The following is a 23,912-nucleotide window of genomic DNA, read 5'->3' as shown; positions in this document are numbered from 1 at the left end:
CCTACCCTCTCACCCTCCTACCCTCTCACCTGCTCACCCTCCTACCCTCTCACCCTCCTACCCTCTCACCTGCTCACCCTCCTACCCTCTCACCCTCTCACCCTCCTACCCTCTCACCCTCCTACCCTCTCACCTGCTCACCCTCCTACCCTCTCACCTGCTCACCCTCTCACCTGTTCACCCTCTCACCTGCTCATCCTGTCACTAGTGTCAGGATCATTCACACATTTGGTTCCTCACTACATCTTTGATTCATATTCTTCCAGCTTCCCACCCGACCCCCCAGAGGAGACCCCCTCCCACTTGTAGAACCTCTGACACCATCATCATGCACGTCATCAACTGACCGGGGCGGCGGCTGAGGGGTTAAAGCAGGGCACGTGTGGCGGAGCCTCCCCCCCCCCCCCCGCGCGCGCGCGCGCGCCAGTCTTGCGCTTCACTTCGCAGACTCGCTGCTGCTGCTGCTTTGTTGTCCGCATCGAGGAGGAGGAGGAGGTCACCCAGTCCACGCAGAGCCCGCAGGACACGCACAGTTCTTCGCTACTACTTTCCCTCGCAGTTTAGCGCCACATCTCAAGTAAGTACCCGTCGGCTGTGTGTGTGTGTGTGTGTGTGTGTGTGTGTGTGTGTGTGTATTAATACACGGAGACCGCCTTTCCAACTAGTGATACGCGCACGAGGCGCGTGTGGCTGCACGGTTGCATCGATCATCGATTGATCGGAGCTCGCGGGAACTCGCAGAGTTCGGTGCTGCGGGGCTGAGCGGGGTCCAGCTGCTGATGTGGCGCCTGAGACTCGCGGGATTAGTGCGTGTCGTTACTCGCAGTCCCGCCGCAGTCTTGCGCCAGTCTGCTTGACTTGTGGCAGCGAAGATGCGCAGTTTGTTTTAATCTCTGGAAGGTTCCTGAGAGAAAAACACGGCACGTGACGACCGCGACGCGTGAGTTCAGACTCGTTAAAAGTTAGTTGGAGGGGGAAAGAGTTGCTGCTGAAGGGAAAGTCGGGATCGTGAGCGCTGGTGAACTGTAGACCGGCTCAGTTGAGATAAGTCTGGATCTAATCAGCCCTCTGTATGTGTCAGGCCAGGATTTCATCCAGAACCAGCTCTCGGACCAGGGCTTGGACCCCCTTCTTGGGACCAGATCAGCTGCAGGGTCCTCTTTGTGGTTGAGGTCGGATAGTCATGAAACAAACATGGAATTGAAAATGGAGGTCAGAAAATATTTGGAAAAGTGGTAGAAATCCACTCGAGGAGCCTGGAGGAGGTTCGTGCTGAGCCGAGCCTGACTGCTAGAACCCGCCTCTGCTGGTACTGGTGAACGTCACCAGGAACCGAACTTGGTAGCTTGACGTTTAAATACGAAGTTCAGTTTTACTACGCGTGGTTTGAGACAGAGTCTGGCCGTGAGGGTCTCCTGGTGAGAGAGACAAACTGACTGCTCACTCCAACATCAGAGGTGATGAACTGAGTCGTGTAGAGACCCTCTGTCACCTGGTGAGCCTCAGCACAGGGACTCACTGCTGTGACCAGGCTGCTCACAACAGACCAGCAGACCTCAGGCTGCCCTGACTCGCTTCCTTTTTGTGACTCCTTATTCGTGTAACTGAAGGGGAAAAACCACTAAAATGCAGGAAGTGTTCCTTGATACTGTATTGTGGTGAGTAGCACAGGGACAACTGAGATGAAGTAAAGTGCAGAATCTCTATCACTCACACACACACACACACACTGACACACACACACACTGACACACACACACACACTCACACTTGTCATCAGAGCTGATGGGTGAACCGTTCACACCCCAGCTGCTGTGATAAACATCCACACTTGTTTACTATCTAACTGTCGCCTTGATTTGTCTCTGGTTCCGTCGAATGGCCCCAAGTATTCCCGTTGCACTGGGACCAGCCAGTCCTCCCACCATAGAGGCTTGGACTGGGAGAGTCTGACCCATATTGAGAGATGATAAAAGGTCGATAAGTTTAAACGGCCATGGGGCCCCTCTCTCAGCGGGCCGAGCCACTCAGCGCTGCCCCCCTTACAAGTTGTGTGTTTATGACGACTGGTCTGTGCTACAGATGGAAATGTGGGTCACTGTTGAATGGCGGCGTGATGTCGCTGACGCCCCCCCCCACCCCCCCATCAGTGAATCTGTTCCTCAACATCCGAGGCTGTAAATCAGAGGGGCTGCAGGGTTTTCTTCCTCCAGTGTGACCTTAATTACCTTTCCATGCACGGCCGGCAGGAGAGAGATGTTGAGGGGATTCAGGACCTCACAGCTGGAGGTGGTTAAAGTTTGGATAGAAGTCAGACGGGAGAGAAACCAGCTCGCCTGTTTGCAGTCGCCCTCACGAGCGCGTTTGGCTGCATTCTGGGCATCTTTGCACAAAGAGTTGCGTAACAGTCTGAGATCTTGAACACGACGAGTTTAGCTCGACGCCACGCCTGCAGGTTTGTAGTGTAGGAAGTTTCTTGTACAAACTCTGACAGTGAGCCGCGATGACGCACCAGTCCCTAACCTGTTCTCCCTGTTCACTGGAATGGCCCTGGAGGTAATTATGGATTAAATAAGGTTGCGACGCCTGCTCGTGTTTCTCCTCCACAACAAACCAACTGGCGCACAGTTTTGCTCTCAAAGATGGCTGCTGTCGGATCTTCATGCCAAATGTACCGAAGGACGTAAACTACAAAGAGATACTTGACCCACAAGGTGTATTGAACCGGTCAAATACTCAAGGATACTCTGTATCTATGCTAGGAGTCTCTCGTGAGGATGTTTCTCCCCCCTGCATCACTTCTGTGTGACTCCACGATGCAGAAAGAGCCAGCCACGTATGTTTAGCTCATAGCTAACGGCGCCCAAACAGCTCACAGACTGAAGGTGGCAATCCAGTGAGCCACACCTTCTTTATCCAGCTCATCATCAACATTGCTCTCCATGAACATCTGAGTTGGAAACAAACTTAAACCCTTCCTCTCGTTCATGCTGGTGCCGGAGTGGACTTACAGTTTGTTCAAAGATCAAAAGTTTGACTGGAAAACTGAACATTTCCAGATCTACAAGCAGAAACACCGACACAAGTGGAACGTGTCCAGCTCAGCTTGTTAGGTTTCAATTCTCCCCTTTAAACTCCAGTCTGTTGGTTTTCTGTCTCCTTTTTTTAGCTAAAAAATTCATCAAAAGGTCAAAACCAACAAAGACAGGATCCACTAACAAGTCTGGCCTGTGTGTGCGGGCCTGATGCCGCTCCTCACGCAGCCACAGAGCGCCATTTTCCTCCAACAACAATTCAGAACACATCAATGAGCCTCAGTGTTGCTCCGGGTGACATGTTCCCTCATCACCATCAACACACACACACTGTAGTTTATTTAGACTCAATCTCACACACACACACACACACACACACACTGACAGAAATTTTCACTAGAACACAAATCGTGGATTCATCTGCAGCTGAAACGAGTCCCCAACAAATGCAGTCTTTACTCCAGTCCATGTGACCTAAGAAAACCATGGTGATGGTTTAGAAATCTACGAAAACGCTGTTTGACACGTTTGAATTCAGAGGCAGACATGCAAGGATTCAAGTGTAAAAACAGGAGATGATTTTTTTTTATTCAACACTGAAGTCTTCAGAAAGTTCTGCAAACCAGTGAAAATTTCAGGGCGACGTCTTGAGCTACCTCCAATTGAAATGTGCAGATGTTTCCATGACGCGCCGTCACAGCCAACAGACGGACGCGGTCAACAATCAAAAGTCTGGGCTTCCTTCTGCGTGTCCTTTAAGGACGGTTGGTAAATCTCAACTTTCAGCACCAAGAGAAACGCCTGTTTCCAGGTGGGGTTCGTTGAAGCGCGAATGCTCCCGCGACATACGACATGACGTGTAGCTTTAGCGTGAAGCTAGCTGTTAACCACAGACTAACCATTCACTTTGAGGTGAGGGGCTTGCAATGATTGGTTCTAGAACTCGTTTCTGTACAGCTCTTCACTCTCTGCCATAAAGACGTCGTCTGCTGATCCAGCGGCGGGTCGACTCGTGTGTCTGCTGGTGGGAGCAGATCTGTGTAAGAAGAGAAAGAACCTTGTTCAGTTCTTTTCCACTATCATTTTTCTCAGGAAGCACAGAAGCATGTTTTCATTACGTAACTGATGTCGTTTTAGACGTTAGTATGGAACATTTTGCCAGATGTGGTCAGAGGTTGGAACCTGGCCACCCTGAGACTGGAAGTAGCGGCGCCTCTCCAGCCAGAACTCAGAAGTCAGGGAACGTTTCTAGCTGAAGCCATCAGCAGCCAGAGGGATCGTGGGAGTTCCCTGATCCTGCAAACTCTCAGGAAAACTTCACAACAAACTTGAATCTACAGAGACGTTCCCTGAGTAGAACGCGCCTCACCTCTCACCTTTAAGTGCCAGGGCTCCTTGGTCTTGGCGCCGCCCACAACCACTATGGTTGCAGAGAAGCCAGATGGTTTTCTGCTGCAGTAGATTGATGAAGTTTTTCCTGTTCGGAGGTACAAGAACTACAACAGCTGACTGCACTGGAGATTATCTTACCCATTAAAAGAGAAAAAGACACTGCTGGGATTTTTTTGGGACTTAAATAAAACAAATATACTTGGAAAAAGTTAGTTGATGGAACAACTAACAGTACATCAGCTACAGTAACATCTGAAGTACCCCCCCCCCCCTCACACACACACACACACTCTCATAGCTTGGCTTCCTGCCTGCCTAAATTGAGGGCTAAAACCTGATGGTGTGTCAGGTCAAACGTGTCAGTCTCGCTATCATCCTCCGCTGTTGGTGCACTTGAGGGGGAAGTTGCGCTCGTATTTGGTCACATGATTTGTTGTATTAAAGTCAAGCGGTGCGTTAAGATTTGCAGATTAATCACAGGCGATATCGTCCACGGCGATATGAGCTCTGAGATGGTTTGAGGAGATTTGTTGTGAAAAGCTTCTGTGCTGTCAGCCCCGTGACGGAGGCGGCGTTCCACCATTGTTAGGCCTCCTGAACCCCACCCGCCTGGATGAAGCATGCTGCTGTGCTCTGGTTGGTGAGTTGATTGCGGTCCTTTGGCATCCAAACCCAAAACCACCTAACCTTTCATCTCAGACTTCACACGTCTCTGACCTGCTACCTAAAAGGTTTCATGGACGGGCGCAAGCAGGTCAGGAGTGAAGGAACTGTTCCAGTCGTTCACGTCGACACCGTCGGACCTGCAGAACCCGGGTTCACCACACAGTACCATTTACACGCAGGTTTTAAAAGCTGCTCAAGTCTGATTGACCTCTCTCTCTTTGCATGTAGATGAGCTTCCTCTCTGCTTCTCCGGTGCCTCACGCGACATCACGGAGGCACCGAAACCCCATAAACTATCAGAGGTTGACGGCTTGAGTTCACGGCAGAGATGACAAACATTCATGTCATTATCTCAAGTGCTCCATGGACACACCAGACTGGCCTCAGGAATATACTGGGGCACCTGTTGGTGCAGGTGGAGCAGGTTCACTAGCTGGTTAAATGGCGAGGACACTTGGCGTGGAAATGTGCCAGTGCTGGCTTGAATCTACCAACGACGCTTGAGCGTGACCGAGTGCTTACAGTAGAGCCCAGAGTGCTCGTGGAGGCTGGAGAAGAGGCGGGTTGTTCCAGACGGTGCGCTGGAGTGTAGCCTGACGTTTGTGGACACTTCCTCCTCCATCAGCTGTGAGCTCAACATACATGGCTGGCTCTTTCTGCATGCTGGAGTCAAGACATTCTAATGTTTGAGATTTTGAACTCTATCCATGTGAGTACTTTTATTTTACGAGAATATCAAGGTGTTGAGGTGCAGTAGCAGTCTACCATGTGGCATCGAGGTGTGTCGGCGTCTCACGGTGACGAGGTGTAGCTTTCAAACGGCTGCCAGTGTTTTTATTGTGTGGAGAAAATATAAGGCTGGAGCAGTTGTGTGTGTGTGTGTGTGTGTGTGTGTGTGTGTGTGTGTGTGTGTGTGTGTGTGTGTGTGTGTGTGTGTGTGTGTGTGTGTCCAGTTTCTCCTTTTGTTAGTGTGAAAGCCACCATTGTTTTGATGGTAGCCAGAGTGGGAGGAAAAGTGTGTGTGTGTGTGTGTGTGTGTGTGTGTGTGTGTGTGTGTGTGTGTGTGTGTGTGTGTTCTTGTACTTGCTACAAAGTGAGGAGTAGAACACGTATTTAACCAACAGAGTGAGGACATTTTTGGAAAGTGAGGACATTTTAGCCAGTCCTCACATTTTCATAGGGCCGTTTGAAGGTCAAGACTTGGTTTTAGGGTCAAGGTTAGAATCAGGTTCAGGTTAGGTTTAAGGGTCAAGGTTAGGGTTAGGCAGTCAGGGTTAGGGAAAGTTAGGTTTGTGTGTGTGTGTGTGTGTATGTATGTGTGTGTGTGGGTGTGGGTGTGTGTGTACTTGCTACATAGTGAGACAGGAGAAGAGGTCCGACTGCCTGGCCTCTACAGCCTGTATTAACAGATGTAGGGGGAAAAAATTAAAAGTTAATATTCAAGCTGCATGATTGGGTGAACAAGTCCTGTCATGGGTCGTCAGGGACAACAGAGTGATGGTGACATTTGGTAAACGGATGGAGTCGACTTGCTTGGTTATCAAGAGAAATGGACTCAAACATAGAAACTTAAACCAGCTTGAAAAAAACATCGACATCAAACCCCGGCAGTACTGTGCAGTACTGTTCCACCAGATCACACCAGTGCAATACTGTGCTACCGGATCACACCAGTGCAGTACTGTACTACCAGATCACACAAGTGCAGTACTGTACTACCAGATCACACCAGTGCAATACTGTGCTACCGGATCACACCAGTGCAGTACTGTACTACCAGATCACACAAGTGCAGTACTGTACTACCAGATCACACCAGTGCAATACTGTGCTACCGGATCACACCAGTGGAGTACTGTACTACCAGATCACACCAGTGCAATACTGTGCTACCGGATCACACCAGTGCAGTACTGTACTACCAGATCACACCAGTGCAATACTGTGCTACCAGATCACACCAGTGCAATACTGTGCAGTACTGTACTACCAGATCACACCAGTGCAGTACTGTACTACCAGATCACACCAGTGCAATACTGTGCTACCGGATCACACCAGTGCAGTACTGTACTACCAGATCACGCCAGTGCAATACTGTGCTACCGGATCACACCAGTGCAGTACTGTACTACCAGATCACACCAGTGCAGTACTGTACTACCAGATCACACCAGTGCAGTACTGTGCTGTAATGTACTACCAGATCACACCAGTGCAATACTGTACTACCAGATCACACCAGTGCAGTACTGTACTACCAGATCACACCAGTGCAGTACTGTACTACCAGATCACACCAGTGCAGTACTGTGCTACCAGATCACACCAGTGCAATACTGTGCTACCAGATCACACCAGTGCAATACTGTGCTACCAGATCACAACAGTGCAATACTGTGCAGTACTGTACTACCAGATCACACCAGTGCAGTACTGTGCTGTAATGTACTACCAGATCACACCAGTGCAATACTGTGCTGTAATGTACTACCAGATCACACCAGTGCACTACTGTACTACCAGATCACACCAGTGCAGTACTGTACTACCAGATCACACCAGTGCAATACTGTGCTGTAATGAACTACCAGATCACACCAGTGCAGTACTGTGCAGTACTGTACCACCAGATCACACCAGTGCAGTACTGTACTACCAGATCACACCAGTGCAGTACTGTGCTGTAATGTACTACCAGATCACACCAGTGCAATACTGTGCTGTAATGTACTACCAGATCACACCAGTGCAATACTGTGCTGTAATGTACTACCAGATTACACCAGTGCAATACTGTGCTGTAATGTACTACCAGATCACACCAGTGCAATACTGTACTACCTGATCCCACCAGTGCAATACTGTGCAGTACTGTACTACCAGATCACACCAGTGCAATACTGTGCCGTAATGTACAACCAGATCACACCAGTGCAATACTGTGCCGTAATGTACTACCAGATCACACCAGTGCAATATTGTGCTGTAATGTACTACCAGATCACACCAGTGCAATACTGTACTACCTGATCACACCAGTGCAATATTGTGCTGTAATGTACTACCAGATCACACCAGTGCAATATTGTGCTGTAATGTACTACCAGATCACACCAGTGCAATATTGTGCTGTAATGTACTACCAGATCACACCAGTGCAATACTGTGCTGTAATGTACTACCAGATCACACCAGTGCAATACTGTGCTGTAATGTACTACCAGATCACACCAGTGCAATACTGTGCTGTAATGTACTACCAGATCACACCAGTGCAATACTGTACTACCTGATCACACCAGTGCAATACTGTGCAGTACTGTACTACCAGATCACACCAGTGCAATACTGTGCCGTAATGTACTACCAGATCACACCAGTGCAATACTGTGCTAGCAGATCACACCAGTGCAATATTGTGCTGTAATGTACTACCAGATCACACCAGTGCAGTACTGTACTACCAGATCACACCAGTGCACTCCTGTCCTAGCAGATCACACCAGTGCACTTCTGTACTACCAGATCACACCAGTGCACTCCTGTCCTAGCAGATCACACCAGTGCACTCCTGTCCTAGCAGATCACACCAGTGCACTTCTGTACTACCAGATCACACCAGTGCAGTACTGTACTACCAGATCACACCAGTGCACTCCTGTCCTAGCAGATCACACCAGTGCACTTCTGTACTACCAGATCACACCAGTGCACTCCTGTACTACCAGATCACACCAGTGCAGTACAGTACTACCGGATCACATCAGTGCAGTACTGTGCTGTGACTGATTCAGCTCCCTTGAGACGACTCCCGGTGCGGCTCAGTCCTTGTGTTCAGCCCCCACGTTCCTGCATGAAACCCTTCAGAGTCTGGATGGGCTCCTGAGACCACGGATGGTGTCCGGGGGGTCTCCATCATCAAATACACTTTTTCCAGTCTTTGCTTGCATGAACAGCAGTATTGTTATGCCAATTAGTCACCAGAAAACAAAATGTTATTTTATGGGATGAAGTGCAGTGTCAGAGTCCCGCCTGCTCTCAGCTTCAGAGGCCTGCAGGCTCTTGGTTTTCCCAGAGGAAGTGCTTCTCCTCATCCTCTCTGACAAAGTTGGCGGTGTTTAGTGGCAACAGTTGCACTTCTAGTTGTCCGGTCTAGTTGTCAGATTGTTTCGGTGGCTGACTTTATGAGGTGCTGTGTTGAATCACTGCCCCAGTCAGAAAGTAGTTCCAGATACGCATCTGAATATGAAGAATATTGCACAAATTTGTGAATGCGGGCCAAGACCATTTTTGATGAGTGTTTGATGACTTTTGAGATGATTATCAGTGTTTCACTGCAGCTAAGCTAACTAGCAGTCAGCCATCAGCAGTCTGGAGCTCTGTAATGCACAAAGAAGAGAGGCGTCTGTGTCTGGTTGTGTGATACTAAAAATGATGGACAATAATTGTTCCTTCCCAAAAAGTTGTCGTACTTCTTTAAGTGCACTTCATCCAAGTGAAGGTCAAGACCTCTTTACATTTTCACTGCTTGTTTCTTATTTTTCTTTGTTTCGGCTGGCTTTGACTTTCCAGTGAGTGTTGCACCGTCCACGCCAGCTGCACTTCTGGTAGCAGTGATTCTTTAACTCAGGAATGGATTTGGTTTGGTTCCACGTGGAAACAAAGCCGTCACCGTAGCATGTGAAGTAAAACAGAATGTCTGAAGGAGATCCTGCAGAGATGGCACCTGCAGCTGCAACGTGCACAAAGGGGCTGCCTTCAAACGGCCTGCGAGAAAATGCAGCGCAAAACCGCCGAGTACCACCTGCTCTACTTGTAAAGAGTCTTGAGATAACTTTTGTTCTGATTTGGCACCATACAACTAAAACTGACTTGACTTGAACTGACTTGGTCCAAATGGACCGACGGCCTGCTTTCAGAACCATGTACGAGCTCGACTCTCCACGGATTTTAACTGCAGTGCCATTTCACAAGGCCTTTGATGATATTTACTGCCTTCATAATGTTCTCCAGACAGGCCAGAAGGCTTAATGTGGAAATGATTAGAATAGCACGTTTCTATTTTAGTTCCTGGATGTTTTTGCTCAGTCGTGTGTTTATTGTATGTGTAGGAACAAGCATCTGTCATGAGTATCATCGTCCCTGTGTTTTTAGAAGTGCTTTTCACCAAGTTGGGGTTAATTGATGAATTGGAACATCGTGTACATTCCTGCTGCTCTTCACTCACCAGCTGCTGCTCAAAACACGTCTCAAACGGACCCTCTTTTGTTGTTGTTTGTTGTAACTGCGGTGCAACTGCTGGGACCGATGTCCTGGCTTCATCACGCTGGGTTTGCATGCTCTACTGTGAATGAGTTTCCACTTGTAGGACAACAAGAACTGAATTCATTTCTAAATTGAACAGCGCCTCTAAATCTCCACTTCAGCCTCTAATGTGCGCATCAATGTGATTTCAATTATTCTGAAAGCGCACAAGTTAAGAAACAAAATAGCCCAAAATTTCAAAACTCGTTATTGTATGCAAAGAACACATTTTTACCAGTTGTGTCTTGTCTGTTTTACCACTTGAACAACTGGTCGCCCTGCTGGCTCGACATGCCCCCCCCCCCCACAGCTGAGCGATGCTTCCCGTTGAGCCGTGATATTGTGGGAAACAACAGAAGCTTAAAACTAAAACCAACAAACGCAATGACATTCATGCTTGGGGGCCTCCTGAGTCTGAGTGGGGGTTCCCACCAAATTTTAAGGAAGTCCTTCAAGGCGTTCCAGAGACGTTAACTTATGCTGATGAGAATGGGACGGACATATGGACAGACAGCCCAGGAGCAGTGCGTCTGTCCTGTGGCTGTCACCGGCGGACACACACACGCAAAAATCTTTAGTGAAATATTTTAGAAGATTTTGTTTGTCAGGGGAGTTGAGTCACTCATGTAATTCCAGCCTCTTCCTTTCTCCACGTTTCATCTGATGCAAAAATATGCTTGAGTGAAAACTACTGAAGTACTGGAGAAGTGAAACACTAAAATGAAAATGTGGCAGGTTTGGATGGAAAAAACTCGTTTATTATGTAGGAAATTTAAAATTGATGTGCAGTTTGAAAAGAAACCAGACGGACTGGTGGGGGGGGGCTGAATAGTCTGGGAATGAGGAGGTAACCCTGCTGCCGCTGTTGCACTGCTACTGGCTGGGGGCCAGGCATGCTAAGTTAGGGTTAGCTGTCCCGCTAATGTCACGTGTAACTACTAAACTCAAACCTAAACCTGATCCACCCACATGAGGCCTAGGGTTGCCAGCCGTCCCGTATTAGCCGGGACGCCCCTTATTTGAGCTGAAACAGGTGCATGCGCGTCAAATACGGGACGGTTGGCAACCCTGATGACGCCATTTTTGGCCGTGGGCTGACAGCGACAACCACCCAGTTGCAGGCAGCCAGTGAGCGGCGGGGTCCAGCTAGCATGGCGAGTGGCCAGGTATGCTAGTTGACAACAGCCCCACGTTGCTAAATCATCCCAACATGCAGCGCTCTTATGTGTCCTGTCGTGGTTAAATATGGGATTTGATATGGTTCCCTTTAGGGGAAACCAAAGCCTATTTGAGCTAGCACTCCCTGCTAGGGGAGAATGCTAATCTCCCTGCTAGCACAGCCTTGTTAGCCTGAATTTGTGCGTATGAGCATCGATAACTGATTTTTATTTTAATTTCATTACAAACTGCGGTTCAAAATTGTATATTTGTAACTGAGGAACTGACACATGGTCTCTATATAAGGACAGAGCACAAATCTCTCAGCTGACTTTGAATGTTTTTTTTTATTCTCTTGCACAATCTGACTCTTCATATCAACAACTTTTTAAAGTTGCAGGATTGAAAACCGATCTGCTAAACGTGGGGACAGCAGTAGAAGGCCGTGTGTCAGAAATACAACAATCAAACCCTGACCTGCTCTCCAGCCGCGCACTTCTACTCTGTAATACCTTCCATCTGGTTTTGGCACGACTGTTTGCCAAAAAGTCTTTCTCATTGCATATCCTCCTCCTCTGTTGTCCCTGCAGGTGCCCCCCCCCCCCCCCCCCCCCACACACACACACACACACGACAGTGAACTGGTACAAGAGTGCTGTAACAGTAACCCATTTACAGTGAATGTGGGTCGGGTACCCGGGCACTGTGCTCACGCTGCAGGGCTTCACTGCTAAGAGGAAAAATTGAGCCGTGCCTCCATATTTCACCCAGATTGTCATGGATTTATTGGACAGTCAGAGGTCGTGTCTGTCGCAGGACGTAGGAGCCGAGGTCACTAAGGGCTGCTGTGTTCAGGGAAGGTGAAGGTCATCGACGCGTTCTATGCGATCACGCCAGATACTTCCCCTGATCAAAGCTCTAGCTGCTACCTTCTGAGTGTATTTTTTTGCTAATACTGCACTTCTGTGGGTCCTGCTACTGAAGACTGAGTGAACTTGGCTCTGCTGCTGGTGGCGCAGCCGTGGCATGGAGGTCATGTCCAACCCCATCACCAGCGATTCCTCTAGAGTGCGTTAGTGTGACGTCCCCACTTAGCTGTTTTTGTTTTTTTGCATATTGTCCTAACAGAAATGCTTCCACGGCAGCGTGTGAGCGGCGGCGGTGGACACGGTCTGCTGCTGTCCACGGCTCAACATGGCCGCTGTTGCCTGAATGGTCCGATCAGGTCAAGGCAGCTACAAATTCTTTAACTGTTCACTGGTTTGTGTGTGTGTGTGTGTGTGTGTGTGTGTGTGTGTGTCTTCTGTGAGATTGTTGCATTATAGACAAATCACATGTACCTACCACATGTACTTACATGCCAAACTGCATTTTGTTTTCTTATGCAATGGCAATAAAGTTGAATCTAATCAGTCCCTCACACCACATGATGAAAGCCAGTTGGCTCTGTGTGTGCGTGTGTGTGTGTGTGTGTGTGTGTGTGTGTGTGTGTGTGTGAGAGAGAGTGAGTAGTTTTACTGACTTAAGAGAAATAATTAATTTCAGTTTGTGAATCAGGAGCTTTGCTGCCAGTGTTCAGTTGGTCCTGATGGAATGTGTCACATTTAAAGGAACAACAACAACAACAACCCTCAGCCTCCAACGGTTGTGATTGTCTGTTCTAAACATTCTAAACAAAAGGAAGAGTGTTTGGATGGGCAGAAGAGGCATTTTGAACATGTCCCTTCGGGCTCTGGGGAATTGTGATGCTGCACGTTGACGTTTCTCGAGCTTGTCCTGTGGTGTCAGTTCTGGTTTTATGTCTAATTGTTTGATTGTTGAGTCGCTCCGTGTCCTGGGTGTGTGGGACGCAGGTTGTTGGATTTGTGGTATTCCAGGTTTCAAAGCAGTCGAGTTGACTGGATTTTTGCCTTTGAGTAACGAGCAGTGAAGAAGCTGCTTGAATCGAGGCATGCACATGTCCAGTAGCACCAAATGTGAGAGGTCACCACCGATCACTGCAAACGCCTCCGTCTGTTATTCAGAACCACCTCGTTAACGTTTGAGTCTTGACGACATCCCGAGTCCCTCGCGGGTCTGCCTGTGTTCAGCTGCCAGGCCGGTGGAGACCGCCAACTGCCAGCTGGTGCCTCCAGCTCTGCATGACGGAAATCCTTCACATGAATTGGTTGTATGACGATGCGTGAAACTGTGACTGTCTATCAGAGGAAGCTTGGTGTGCATGCCCCCCCCCCCCCACACACACACACAGATTGAGATTTAGGGTTTTACTGGTTATGTGGGTGTAATCCTGCAGATTTGATCTTCCTGGTCCTGATCATGATCAGCCAGGCCAGTTTAAGCCTCATTCAGACGGGATTAACATGACAGTTGGAAGTAGGGAATGAAGTGTGTGTGTGTGTGTGTGTGTGTGTGTGTGTGTGTGTGTGTGTGTGTGTGTGTTCTTGCTCCCCAGGGAGAGCGCTGGAGAGTCGCTTGTCATTCAGAAGTCACTGAAACGTTCTGGGGTTTCCCAGTTGTGCAGGTTCTCTGTGTCAGTCCTCCAGTCATGTTTGTCTCAACGTCCATTTAAACAACGGCTGACGGCGCTGATGCTCCATCAGGTGCACGGGACAGCGCGGCAACCTGTCCGAGCTGGTGGTCTCCTGATGGTTCCACCCTCCTCCAGGCTGGACTCACGACTGCCCCGTCTCAACGGCATAGATTTGAAACTGTATTTCTAATTTCAATGAACTTTTAAAAATGTGATAAAGTAACAAACAAAAGACATCCAACGTTTGTCTTTCTTCCCAGTAAAAGGGACTTCTTAACGGGGAGTTCTGGAGCTCAAACGCTCACCTGGGTGAAGATGTTTCGTCTTCGTCATCTGCTCGTCTTCTCTTGTTTGCAGGCAAGTCATCATGGGGAAAGGCTGCATGACCGCAACCAAGTACTTCCTGTTCCTCTTCAACCTCATCTTCTTTGTGAGTATTTTCCCTTAACACCTACATATGTACATATGATAATGTACTATTATAAAATACACAGTGTGTTCTTCAAGGTATTTGTAGATGGAGTATTTCTAGCTGCTCTGAAGGAAAACAAAACAAAATGCAGTACTGATCTCAGTCAGTGGGTCTGGCCCGAAGTAAATGTGCTGCAAGTTGATACAAGTACTACAAAAGGGTCGCTTCTATAGTTTCTTTAGTATTGAAGTAATTGTTCCATCTGGCATTTTATATACTGCTGTTGATAGTATTTACAGTAGCAGTTGGCCGAGGCGTTTATCCTGTGACCTGGGGGGGGCAGGGGGTCTCTAGAGCCTGGATGAGGCTGGTAAGTTGGAAGGATTCTTCATCTACAAGTCCAGATTCATCAGGAGTTCTGGGAGCAGCTCAGTGGTCCGCTGCCTCCTGGCTGGAGGACGCCACTGCAGATGTTCATGGCCGCCGCTGCAGATGTTCATGGCCGCCGCTGCAGATGTTCATGGCCACCGCTGCAGATGTTCATGGCCGCCGCTGCAGATGTTCATGGCCGCCGCTGCAGATGTTCATGGCCGCCGCTGCAGATGTTCATGGCCGCTGCTGCAGATGTTCATGGCCGCTGCAGATGTTCATGGCCGCTGCAGATGTTCATGGCCGCCGCTGCAGATGTTCATGGCCGCTGCAGATGTTAATGGCCGCTGCTGCAGATGTTCATGGCCGCTGCTGCAGATGTTCATGGCCACTGCTGCAGATGTTCATGGCCGCTGCTGCAGATGTTCATGGCCGCTGCTGCAGATGTTCATGGCCGCTGCTGCAGATGTTCATGGCCGCTGCTGCAGATGTTCATGGCCGCTGCAGATGTTCATGGCCGCTGCTGCAGATGTTCATGGCCGCTGCTGCAGATGTTCATGGCCGCTGCTGCAGATGTTAATGGCCACTGCTGCAGATGTTAATGGCCACTGCTGCAGATGTTAATGGCTGCTTCGACCTCCAGAAAACTCAACCTCAAGGGCATTTTGCTTTTTTAACAGAATATAAATGCAAGACTGCTGTAATGTGATGTATATCTGTTCCCTGTGTGTGTGTGTGTGTGTGTGTGTGTGTGTGTGTGTGTGTGTGTGTGTGTGTGTGTGTGTGTGTGTGTGTGTGTCCTGCAGCTGTTGGGGGCCGTCATCATGGGCTTCGGACTCTGGCTCCTCCTGGACAATCAGAGCTTCATCGTTGTCCTCAGTAAGTCCCTCAGCCTCGTGTGTCTGCTGCTTGTTTTGTGTCAAACGCTTCATCTTTGACAAATAGGAAGTGGATGCTTGTCTGCCTCATTTCCTATGGTGTGGGTGACGGCGGTAGAAGCTGCAGTAGTGATTCAGTTGATCAGCTGCCACTTTGAACACAGAATAAAACGGTTCCAACTGGGGCTGAGCAATGAATTGAAAGTTTGCTGTCAGAATTTCAAAAAAATAGGTGATTTCTCTCAAAGTTGAGTCCAAACCAGTGTTCGTTCTTGCCCGTTGTGTCAGCAGACCTTCGGGTGATGTCAGTCTGGATGACATGACAGTCCCCAAGAGGACAAAACAAAATGAGAGACACAGGATCACCTTCAGTTTTTCATTTCCAATTCTTGATTTTCCCTCTTTGGCATTCAAACCTGGAACCTCCGGTGCCTGACCTGTAGCCTCGTGAGTCTCCACCATCACAGGTGACAAGGTATCAAGGTGTGTCTGGAGGTTCTGCAGAGATATCCCAGCATGCATCTTTGTCACTGCGACGTGTTCTTCTCAGGTTGACCTTCTCGTCATATTCTAGGGCTTCATGCTGTTTCTGTCTAAAATCCCCATAAACCCAAATGACGCTGACATTTACAACATCTACTTGATGTTGGAGGAGGTTCAGTTATTGAGTTCGTCCAACTCACACTAGACTTCAAAAACACTCCCATTTTCCACAAAAACCCACTCTGTCCACGACAGTGACGACTGAGAAGACTTTCCTGGACGAGGAGACAAACTGATGCCCCAAGAGCTGTCAGCTTCTCTCTGATAGTGTGAATTGTTGACGGGAGCGCCGTCCTGGACGGAGCCCGCTGGGACACAGCAGCGCCTCAGCCAGCAGCTGCACGCGTGAACCCACTGACTTGGTTCCTCGTTCAGAGATCATAACCAGCCTTGTGCAGTGAGCTCTGATCAACTAAACAAACTAACTGAGGTTTGGTTTCCGTTCTGTTGCCTGCTGATTTAACTCAGCATGACAACGCTGTCCAAGCGGACCACACGTGTATAAATCTATTAATTCCCAGTGGCTCCTTCACACTGATCCACTTGTAGTGAGCCTGCAGGCCAACACAGATGAGCCATTATTGAAGAAGCTGAAAGCGGGCCAAGTTGTGGCTGCAGGCTCCCACTGTGTTAAAGTGTCTCTGACTGTCTGTGAGACAAATCCATGTCCCAGCCAGCTTCTGTCCACCTTCGGTCTGATGACCCTCACTGTGACCCCAGTGAGGGTCAGGTGTTGATGGTCAGGTCAGTGCCAAGCCTGCAGAGGTGTCGGGTCCACCGTAGGAAACCGTTCTTCACAAGCGTCCAACAGGCTTGGTCTTTTCTGGACTTTGTGAAAGTAAAAGATTATTTTGAGTCATGCAGGGAATCTCTCTTCATTGCTTTCTCTGTCGTGCTTCCTTCTCTTTCTCTAGTGAGAGATTTTAACATAGCTGCTGAAAGGCAAACAACAAAAATGCTGAATTTTTCAGAATAAGCCTCTAAAAGGCAGTCATGAAAAACTCTCATCATAACAGAATATGTTTGCTTTTATTCTGAAGGTGAGACCACTGGAAGTGATTAATGACAGACCCAGGATCATGTCTGACGGGGCAGTTCCAGCTCAGTTGCACAAGCAAAGTACTTCTGCCCTTCCTAGTTTTCATGACAAGTGAGGCCAAACGTGGTTCCCTCCAGTCTGAGCGAGCAGAAGCGCATGAACAGGACGACCACGGCGGGTCTCCGCAGAGGTTCTGCAGTGGGTCCCTCACTGCTGGAGTCGTTGCCTCCTGTCAGCAGCAGCATGTGAAATGTCAGCTGAGACCGTCTGTTAGAGAGCGCTTAGATTAGCAAATCAGAACTCAAGAAGTGAAACGGAAAGGAAACGACAAGTCAAGAAGGTCGCACGCTGAACGCTGCCTTCATTTCCCCCACAGAGAGAAGTCGGGTCTGTTAGGAATTCCCTTTTGACGTATTTATTCCTTACAACGTGCCGCTCTGACGATGGTCTGTAGATCTATAATCATCCATCTTCCTTTTGTTAGTGACGAATGCAGACTACCGCCACCTGCTGGTTAGGAGATTTGGTTTCTCTCACACATGAGCAGATGATTGGTTGGTGGTCAGCTTGCAGTAGAAATGCTTCTATTTATGAAAGTAGACCAGAAGTGGGCGTGGCCTTAGAGTTGAGGGGTTTTTTATTGGTTTGATGAATCAGCTTCACTCTCTGACAAAGGACAAAAGGCCTTTACAAATAAAATCTTTATTTCTGATTGGAATTAAAAACTAGTGATTGTTTTGTTATTTTGCAGCCGTTCCTCAAAGACCCGTACAACCAAAACACTACGAAAACAGCAAGTCTTGATTTTTGATTGGTTTGCACATTGTGTCCGTTTGACAGAGATTGGGAATGTCTGCGCTGAGGCTCGGCTGCTCAGAGTGCAGTGGGCGGGGCTTAGGTGATTACGGTTCCAGTTCAGACTCACGGGAATGTTCCGTTTTTGATGTTTCGCTTAGTTTTCTTCAGACTGTTACTGTTTCAGGTGATAAATCTGTTTGTGGTCAGAAATGTTAGCGGCCTGAGTTTGCTGTGTGGGCGGAGCCAGCAACGCCGTGGGTCTTTACACTGTCAGGCTGCGGTTCGGTTGTTTTACTTTTCCAGGTGACGGACGATGAGTGTGTGTCGTTATCTGTTTGCATGTCTTCATACTGAGGACGTGAGCGGTGCAAGGCGAGCGATGGCCTTCAGTTCTGACGCTGTCTTGATGCGTCAGGGCCATTGGAGCAGGAGGGTAAGGGGGGGGGGGACACAGAGACAAGAGCTGAGAGTTGATGCAGAGGCAAGCCGTCCTCCAGGAATATAGAGACGGATATTGAGAAAGTGTGACAGCCAGTAAGAGAGTGTGTGTGTCGTCGCTGTCAGACCAGGCAGCATCACTGAGGACGCTTGTGTCCCTCGTCCATGGCCTCTCTGCAGGTGTCCTCCCCACAGACACTGGGTCCTTTCTGCTCTGCGCAGCATCAACATGCATCACATCAGCCCAGTGCGCTCACCGCCTTACTCACCACTACACTCTCACAGAGCCACGCGGCGCTACGTCACCCGTCTGCTGGAGCGAGGGGGGGACGTGGGTCCAGGATTTCACCAAGGTCCGGGATGTGGTCATGCGACATGAACCGCACGTGGTACACGGATGAAGTACAGTGGACAGATTAGCTTTGTGTGTGGACATTAGCAGTATTGATGCTGGAACGGGCCTGGCGGTCACGTGGGTGTGGAGGGTGAATCAGTCAGCTGCCTGGTGCTGCAGCATGCGAGCGATGAAATCAGCCTGGTGGGGCTCGAACCTTGGCTGAGTCACCGCAGCAGCAGCAGCAGGATCCGGTCTCCACCTCAGTCAGAAGTGAAATGCCCCCGCTGTCCCCATCCAGTTTTTGCTCCTGATCCAAGTCCGGTACTTCTGATCCTGCATCTGCTGATACTGGTCTGATCAGGGACACTGAGAGGGTTGAGTGTGTTTCCTTTTGTTCATTTGTGACCATGGAGCTGACAGTTCTCAAAGCCCCCCAAGACTGCATCTCCAGGTATCAGCCAGAACCGTCACCCCAGGGCTCTGGAGCAGCCGCAGCAGACACAAGCACCTCCAAACCAAATGGGAAGAACTCTGTGAATGTGGTCTGGTACCTGTCGGGAGGCTCCAGGCGTCATCCGTGCAGTAGGTCAGCAGCGGTGCTCCAGGGTTGGTCCGGCTGATACTGCACACGTGTGAATCATGTGTGTGAAGGCTGCCCCCCGGCCTAATTTTCCATCGTGAAGTTGTTGAGCTCCCCTCTCTCGTGGTTTGAAGCTGCAAGCTGCCCGTCCTGGTTCACTGGTCCCCGGGGGGTCCCGTGTTTCCTTGAGGCCAGGAGGACTCACCACAGTAGCAGTTCCTCTTCCTGGCACTCTGCACCTCTGCAGACACGATGTTTTGAAACAGAAAGGGGCCTGGGTTGTTGATGCGTCACGCTCCGTTGCTAAAGACATCCCTAAATCCCACCCCGGGGCTTGAATAGTACAAGAAGCCCTATTTTAGCTTCCTGCATCATGTCGGACCCTGACCGCACATCACAAGTGGAACAATGGAGCCACACGTGGTTCTGATTTCTTTGATTCATGATCAGCACGCATGTTACTGTGCTGGCCAGAGCCACTGGGATCAGCAACAGCTGGACTTGAGAGCTCCTCAGATGGATTCAAGAGACGCATGTAGAACCGAGTGAGCAGCCCCGGTAGTCAGAAGTTGTCCTGCGAGTGTGTGTGTGTGGGGGGGTCATTATCACTCTGCTTATCTGTTGGCCAACAGATAAGCAGAGTGAGTAAGTGGCTCAAACTGCCTGGCAGCCGACACACAACTGAGCTCTGTCAACTGTGGAGGCGATGGCAGTCGTGAACAGAGCGGCGTGGGTCGCTTCTGAGGAGGCAGGAGACGACCAGATTTCACACACGTGCAATCGTCATCATCATGGATCTGTTTTTAGTCCTGCGGGACCGTGATGAAGGTTTCTGAGTTCTCCTTTCATGAACGGTACCAACCGCTTCAGAAGATTGTGTGGAAATACTACATCAGTGTTGGAGCTCAGTTCAGGCCGCCTGTAAACGCTGCAGCTGCCTGGTCTGATCAGCGTCCGGCCGTCGGGGAGAACCTCAGCAGCAGCAAGCACTTGATTTATCTTGTTCCGCTTTCACATTCTCCATTTTGTTGTTGGATAATTGTTGCTGACAGCACGTTCTGACGTGCTAAGTTGCCAACCACATTTCTGTCATATGGAGATGAGGAGCCACACCCTCGTATCCGCGGTTTATCCACCCTGGCTGAACCTGCCGATGAAAGCTGATCGCTCGGCGTGTTGAAGTCACTGAACCTCTTCTAGGTTTTCAGAATGTCACCAGACCAAATGCGTCTATTGTGAAGGACTGAGATGCCTGAAACACAGCGTCCACCATTTTACAGCCACAAATACGACATCGGAGACTTGATAGTTGATTGTAATAACTGTCACTGCCAGAAGGTGGAGACAAAAGTGCTGCACAAGAGATTTAAAGTTACAAGACAGAAAACTGTCAATCAAAACAGCACGCAAAGTACAACCATGACAATCAAAAGTGCTGCAGGTGATTGACAGGTGCAACCTCATGTGGTCTCCTCGCCATGTCCCTGCAGATAACTCGTTACCTGTGAAGGTCGCCTGCTACATCCTGATTGGCGTGGGAGCGTTCTCCATGCTCATGGGCTTCCTGGGCTGCTTGGGGGCCATTTATGAGATCCGCTGTCTGCTGGGCCTGGTGAGTGAGGCGTGGATGTGTGTGTTCATGTGTGCTGGACTTGATCATGAGCAATGTAGGTGTGGCGCTCGCCTGGAACCTGTAAGACCAGCAGGTTCACTTTAATGACCAATACTTCAAAATAATCCAGGTTCAGTTGCGTCCAAACAACAAAACGTCAAACATTTCCAGAGAAAATAAAACTATTAAGATTAGGAGAAATTGAAAAATTGATCACGCTGGGTTGTAAAGTTTGACAGTTGGGATGACATTGATATCACATGAAATCTAATTTTGTTATCCAGCTATCAGGTGTAGGTCCCCCCCCCCCCCCCCCCCCAGAGGTTCTAGTTTGAGGAGCTTGTATCTGACCGCCCTCTCTTCTCAGTACTTCACCTGCCTCCTGCTCATCCTCCTCGCTCAGATTGTGGCTGGTGCGCTCATCTACTTCCAGAAGGATGTGGTAAGTGATGTCACTTCCTGTTCCTACTCACACATAGATCAGTTTAAACCATATCTATCTATCGATTGATAGTGTATATATATACACACAGTATATATAGATAGATAGATAGATATCTATCTATCTATATATACTGTGTATATATAGATAGATATATACTGTGTGTGTATATATATACACACAGTATATATAGATAGATAGATAGATATCTATCTATATATATACTGTGTATATATATATATATATACTGTGTATATATATATATATATACTGTGTATATATATATACACACAGTATATATATATACTGTGTGTGTATATATATATATACTGTGTGTGTATATATATATATATATACTGTGTGTGTATATATATATATATATATATATATATACTGTGTGTATATATATATATACTGTGTGTATATATATATATACTGTGTGTATACATATACTGTATATACAGTATATATATATACTGTGTTTACAGTATATATATACTGTGTTCACAGTATATATATATACATATATATACTGTGAATACAGTATATATATATATACTGTGAATACAGTATATATATATATATATATACTGTGAATACAGTATATATATATATATATATATATATACTGTGAATACAGTATATATATATATATATATATATATATACTGTGAATACAGTATATATATATATATATATATATATATATATATATATATATACTGTGAATACAGAATATATATGTGTATATATATATATATATATACTGTGAATACAGTATATATATATATATATATATATATATATATATATATATATATATATATATATATATATACTGTGAATACAGTACTGTATTCAATAGTATACAATACTGTATTCTGTATATATATTCTGTATATACTGAAAATATACTGTATTCACAGTATATATATATATATATATATACTGTGTTTCCCTGCAGCAGCACGTTCCTGACTTCTCCCAACAGGGAAAGATGTCCCTCGATCAGCAGCTGGGGGGATTTTCCTGTGTCTTTGTGTCTGGAATGATTAATGCAGCTTCATAATTCCAACACTGAATCTTTGTCACGTCAAATCTGTCTGTTTGCCAGAATGATTCAAATACAAGCAGCATGTGTAGCAACAAAGGAAGCTGTTGTACTTATTTGGTGGGTTGGTTTCCATACTCAGAGCCAATAGGAGACTTTTGTTCTGACTGGGATTAAAACCAGCCCACTAAATGAAGCGCGACAGATTTTTCCCTTTGCTGGTAAACATGCCGCTTGTGTTTGCATCTGACACTTGGGGGCAAAGCCCCAGTCAGAGCTCAAGAGTGGCTGCAGTGCACATGTTCTTCTTCTAGATGAGCTTCTCAGTGACCAGATGGTTGAACAAGTATTTGGTATCAATAACCGATGATCGATTCGCTGTAGACGTGGACAAAGATGAAATAATGTGTTCAAGTGTGTGCACCAAGCCAAGACACCTGTTTGTGAGTGCTTGAAAGGTAGAACACACCTTCTAGGTGGGGTTTGTCTCTCTTAGATTCCCCACATTAAGGAAAATCAGGTGCAAGCGGTTTTGCTGCACTTGGATTCATCGTTTATTCTATCAAATTTCAGGAAATGCTGTGAAGACAGGCCGCTACAAACGACCCTCAATGACTTGATTGGCTCAAACAAGCACCTACAGGGAACCGCCGTCGTTGCATCAGCAGCATCTTTGAAGAGCTTTCATTCTGGCGTCACTGTGATCCAGTGAGACTCAAGAACATCGGGTTGTTTGGTGGAATTTAGGAACGTTAGATATTCATATTTGGGGAGCAGAAGAAGCTGAGAATTTTTGGCATTTTCTCTGAATTTGAATAAATAAACGATTGTCGGTCCTCCAGCCACTAAATCGACTGCTAGCTCCACATCTGTAGCATCTTTATGCATGGACTACACCCTTGGAGGCTCAGGAATGTGATGTATCGGACAAGAAAAACAAAGAAATACAACTTAAGGAATAGAACTGGAAACACTGTCTGCTTGGTACTGTCATCTCACAGGAGTACTGTTACTGTAACTGTCAACCCAGTTACAGTACATCCGAGAGAACGTAGTTCTTTGTCTCGCCTGTTGCTGTCGTAGTATTAATTCATTGGCATTTGTGCATAGTTTTCAGATTTGTACTTTAAAAATGTCTCAAGCAACCAAAGCGAGGAGCTCTTGGCCCAGAGGTGGTCGTGAATTCCTGGTGCAGCTGCATGTCTTCGCATCAAACATTTGAATAAAAAAAACTCATTTGAAGGAGGAATTCAGCTCTCGGATCTGGTTTTTGTGTTTTGCTGGAAGCTCCTGCTCGCTCTGCCAAAATGAGTTTCAACACG

The 23,912-nt window shown here is 47.7% G+C and overlaps 1 protein-coding gene across 1 annotated transcript in view; it reads left to right on the top strand.

Annotated features, from left to right (window-relative positions):
* The first annotated feature begins 434 nt into the window (after positions 1–434).
* Positions 435–23,912, top strand: part of LOC147268865 (CD82 antigen-like) — a 33,025-nt gene continuing 9,547 nt past the window's right edge. Inside the window, exons 1-5 of the mRNA XM_086193231.1 lie at positions 435–577; positions 14,449–14,521; positions 15,679–15,751; positions 20,976–21,097; positions 21,465–21,539. Coding sequence (XP_086049357.1) covers positions 14,459–14,521; positions 15,679–15,751; positions 20,976–21,097; positions 21,465–21,539 — 333 coding nt within the window. The 5' untranslated portion in view covers positions 435–577; positions 14,449–14,458. The remainder of the gene's footprint in view (positions 578–14,448; positions 14,522–15,678; positions 15,752–20,975; positions 21,098–21,464; positions 21,540–23,912) is intronic.

Source organism: Aulostomus chinensis, chromosome 2, assembly GCF_037954235.1.
Source record: "Aulostomus chinensis isolate RoL2024-O1b breed Wild chromosome 2, RoL_Achi_v1.0, whole genome shotgun sequence".
In the NCBI taxonomy this organism is placed as follows: domain Eukaryota; kingdom Metazoa; phylum Chordata; class Actinopteri; order Syngnathiformes; family Aulostomidae; genus Aulostomus; species Aulostomus chinensis.
This window is presented reverse-complemented; position numbering and strand designations above follow the sequence as displayed.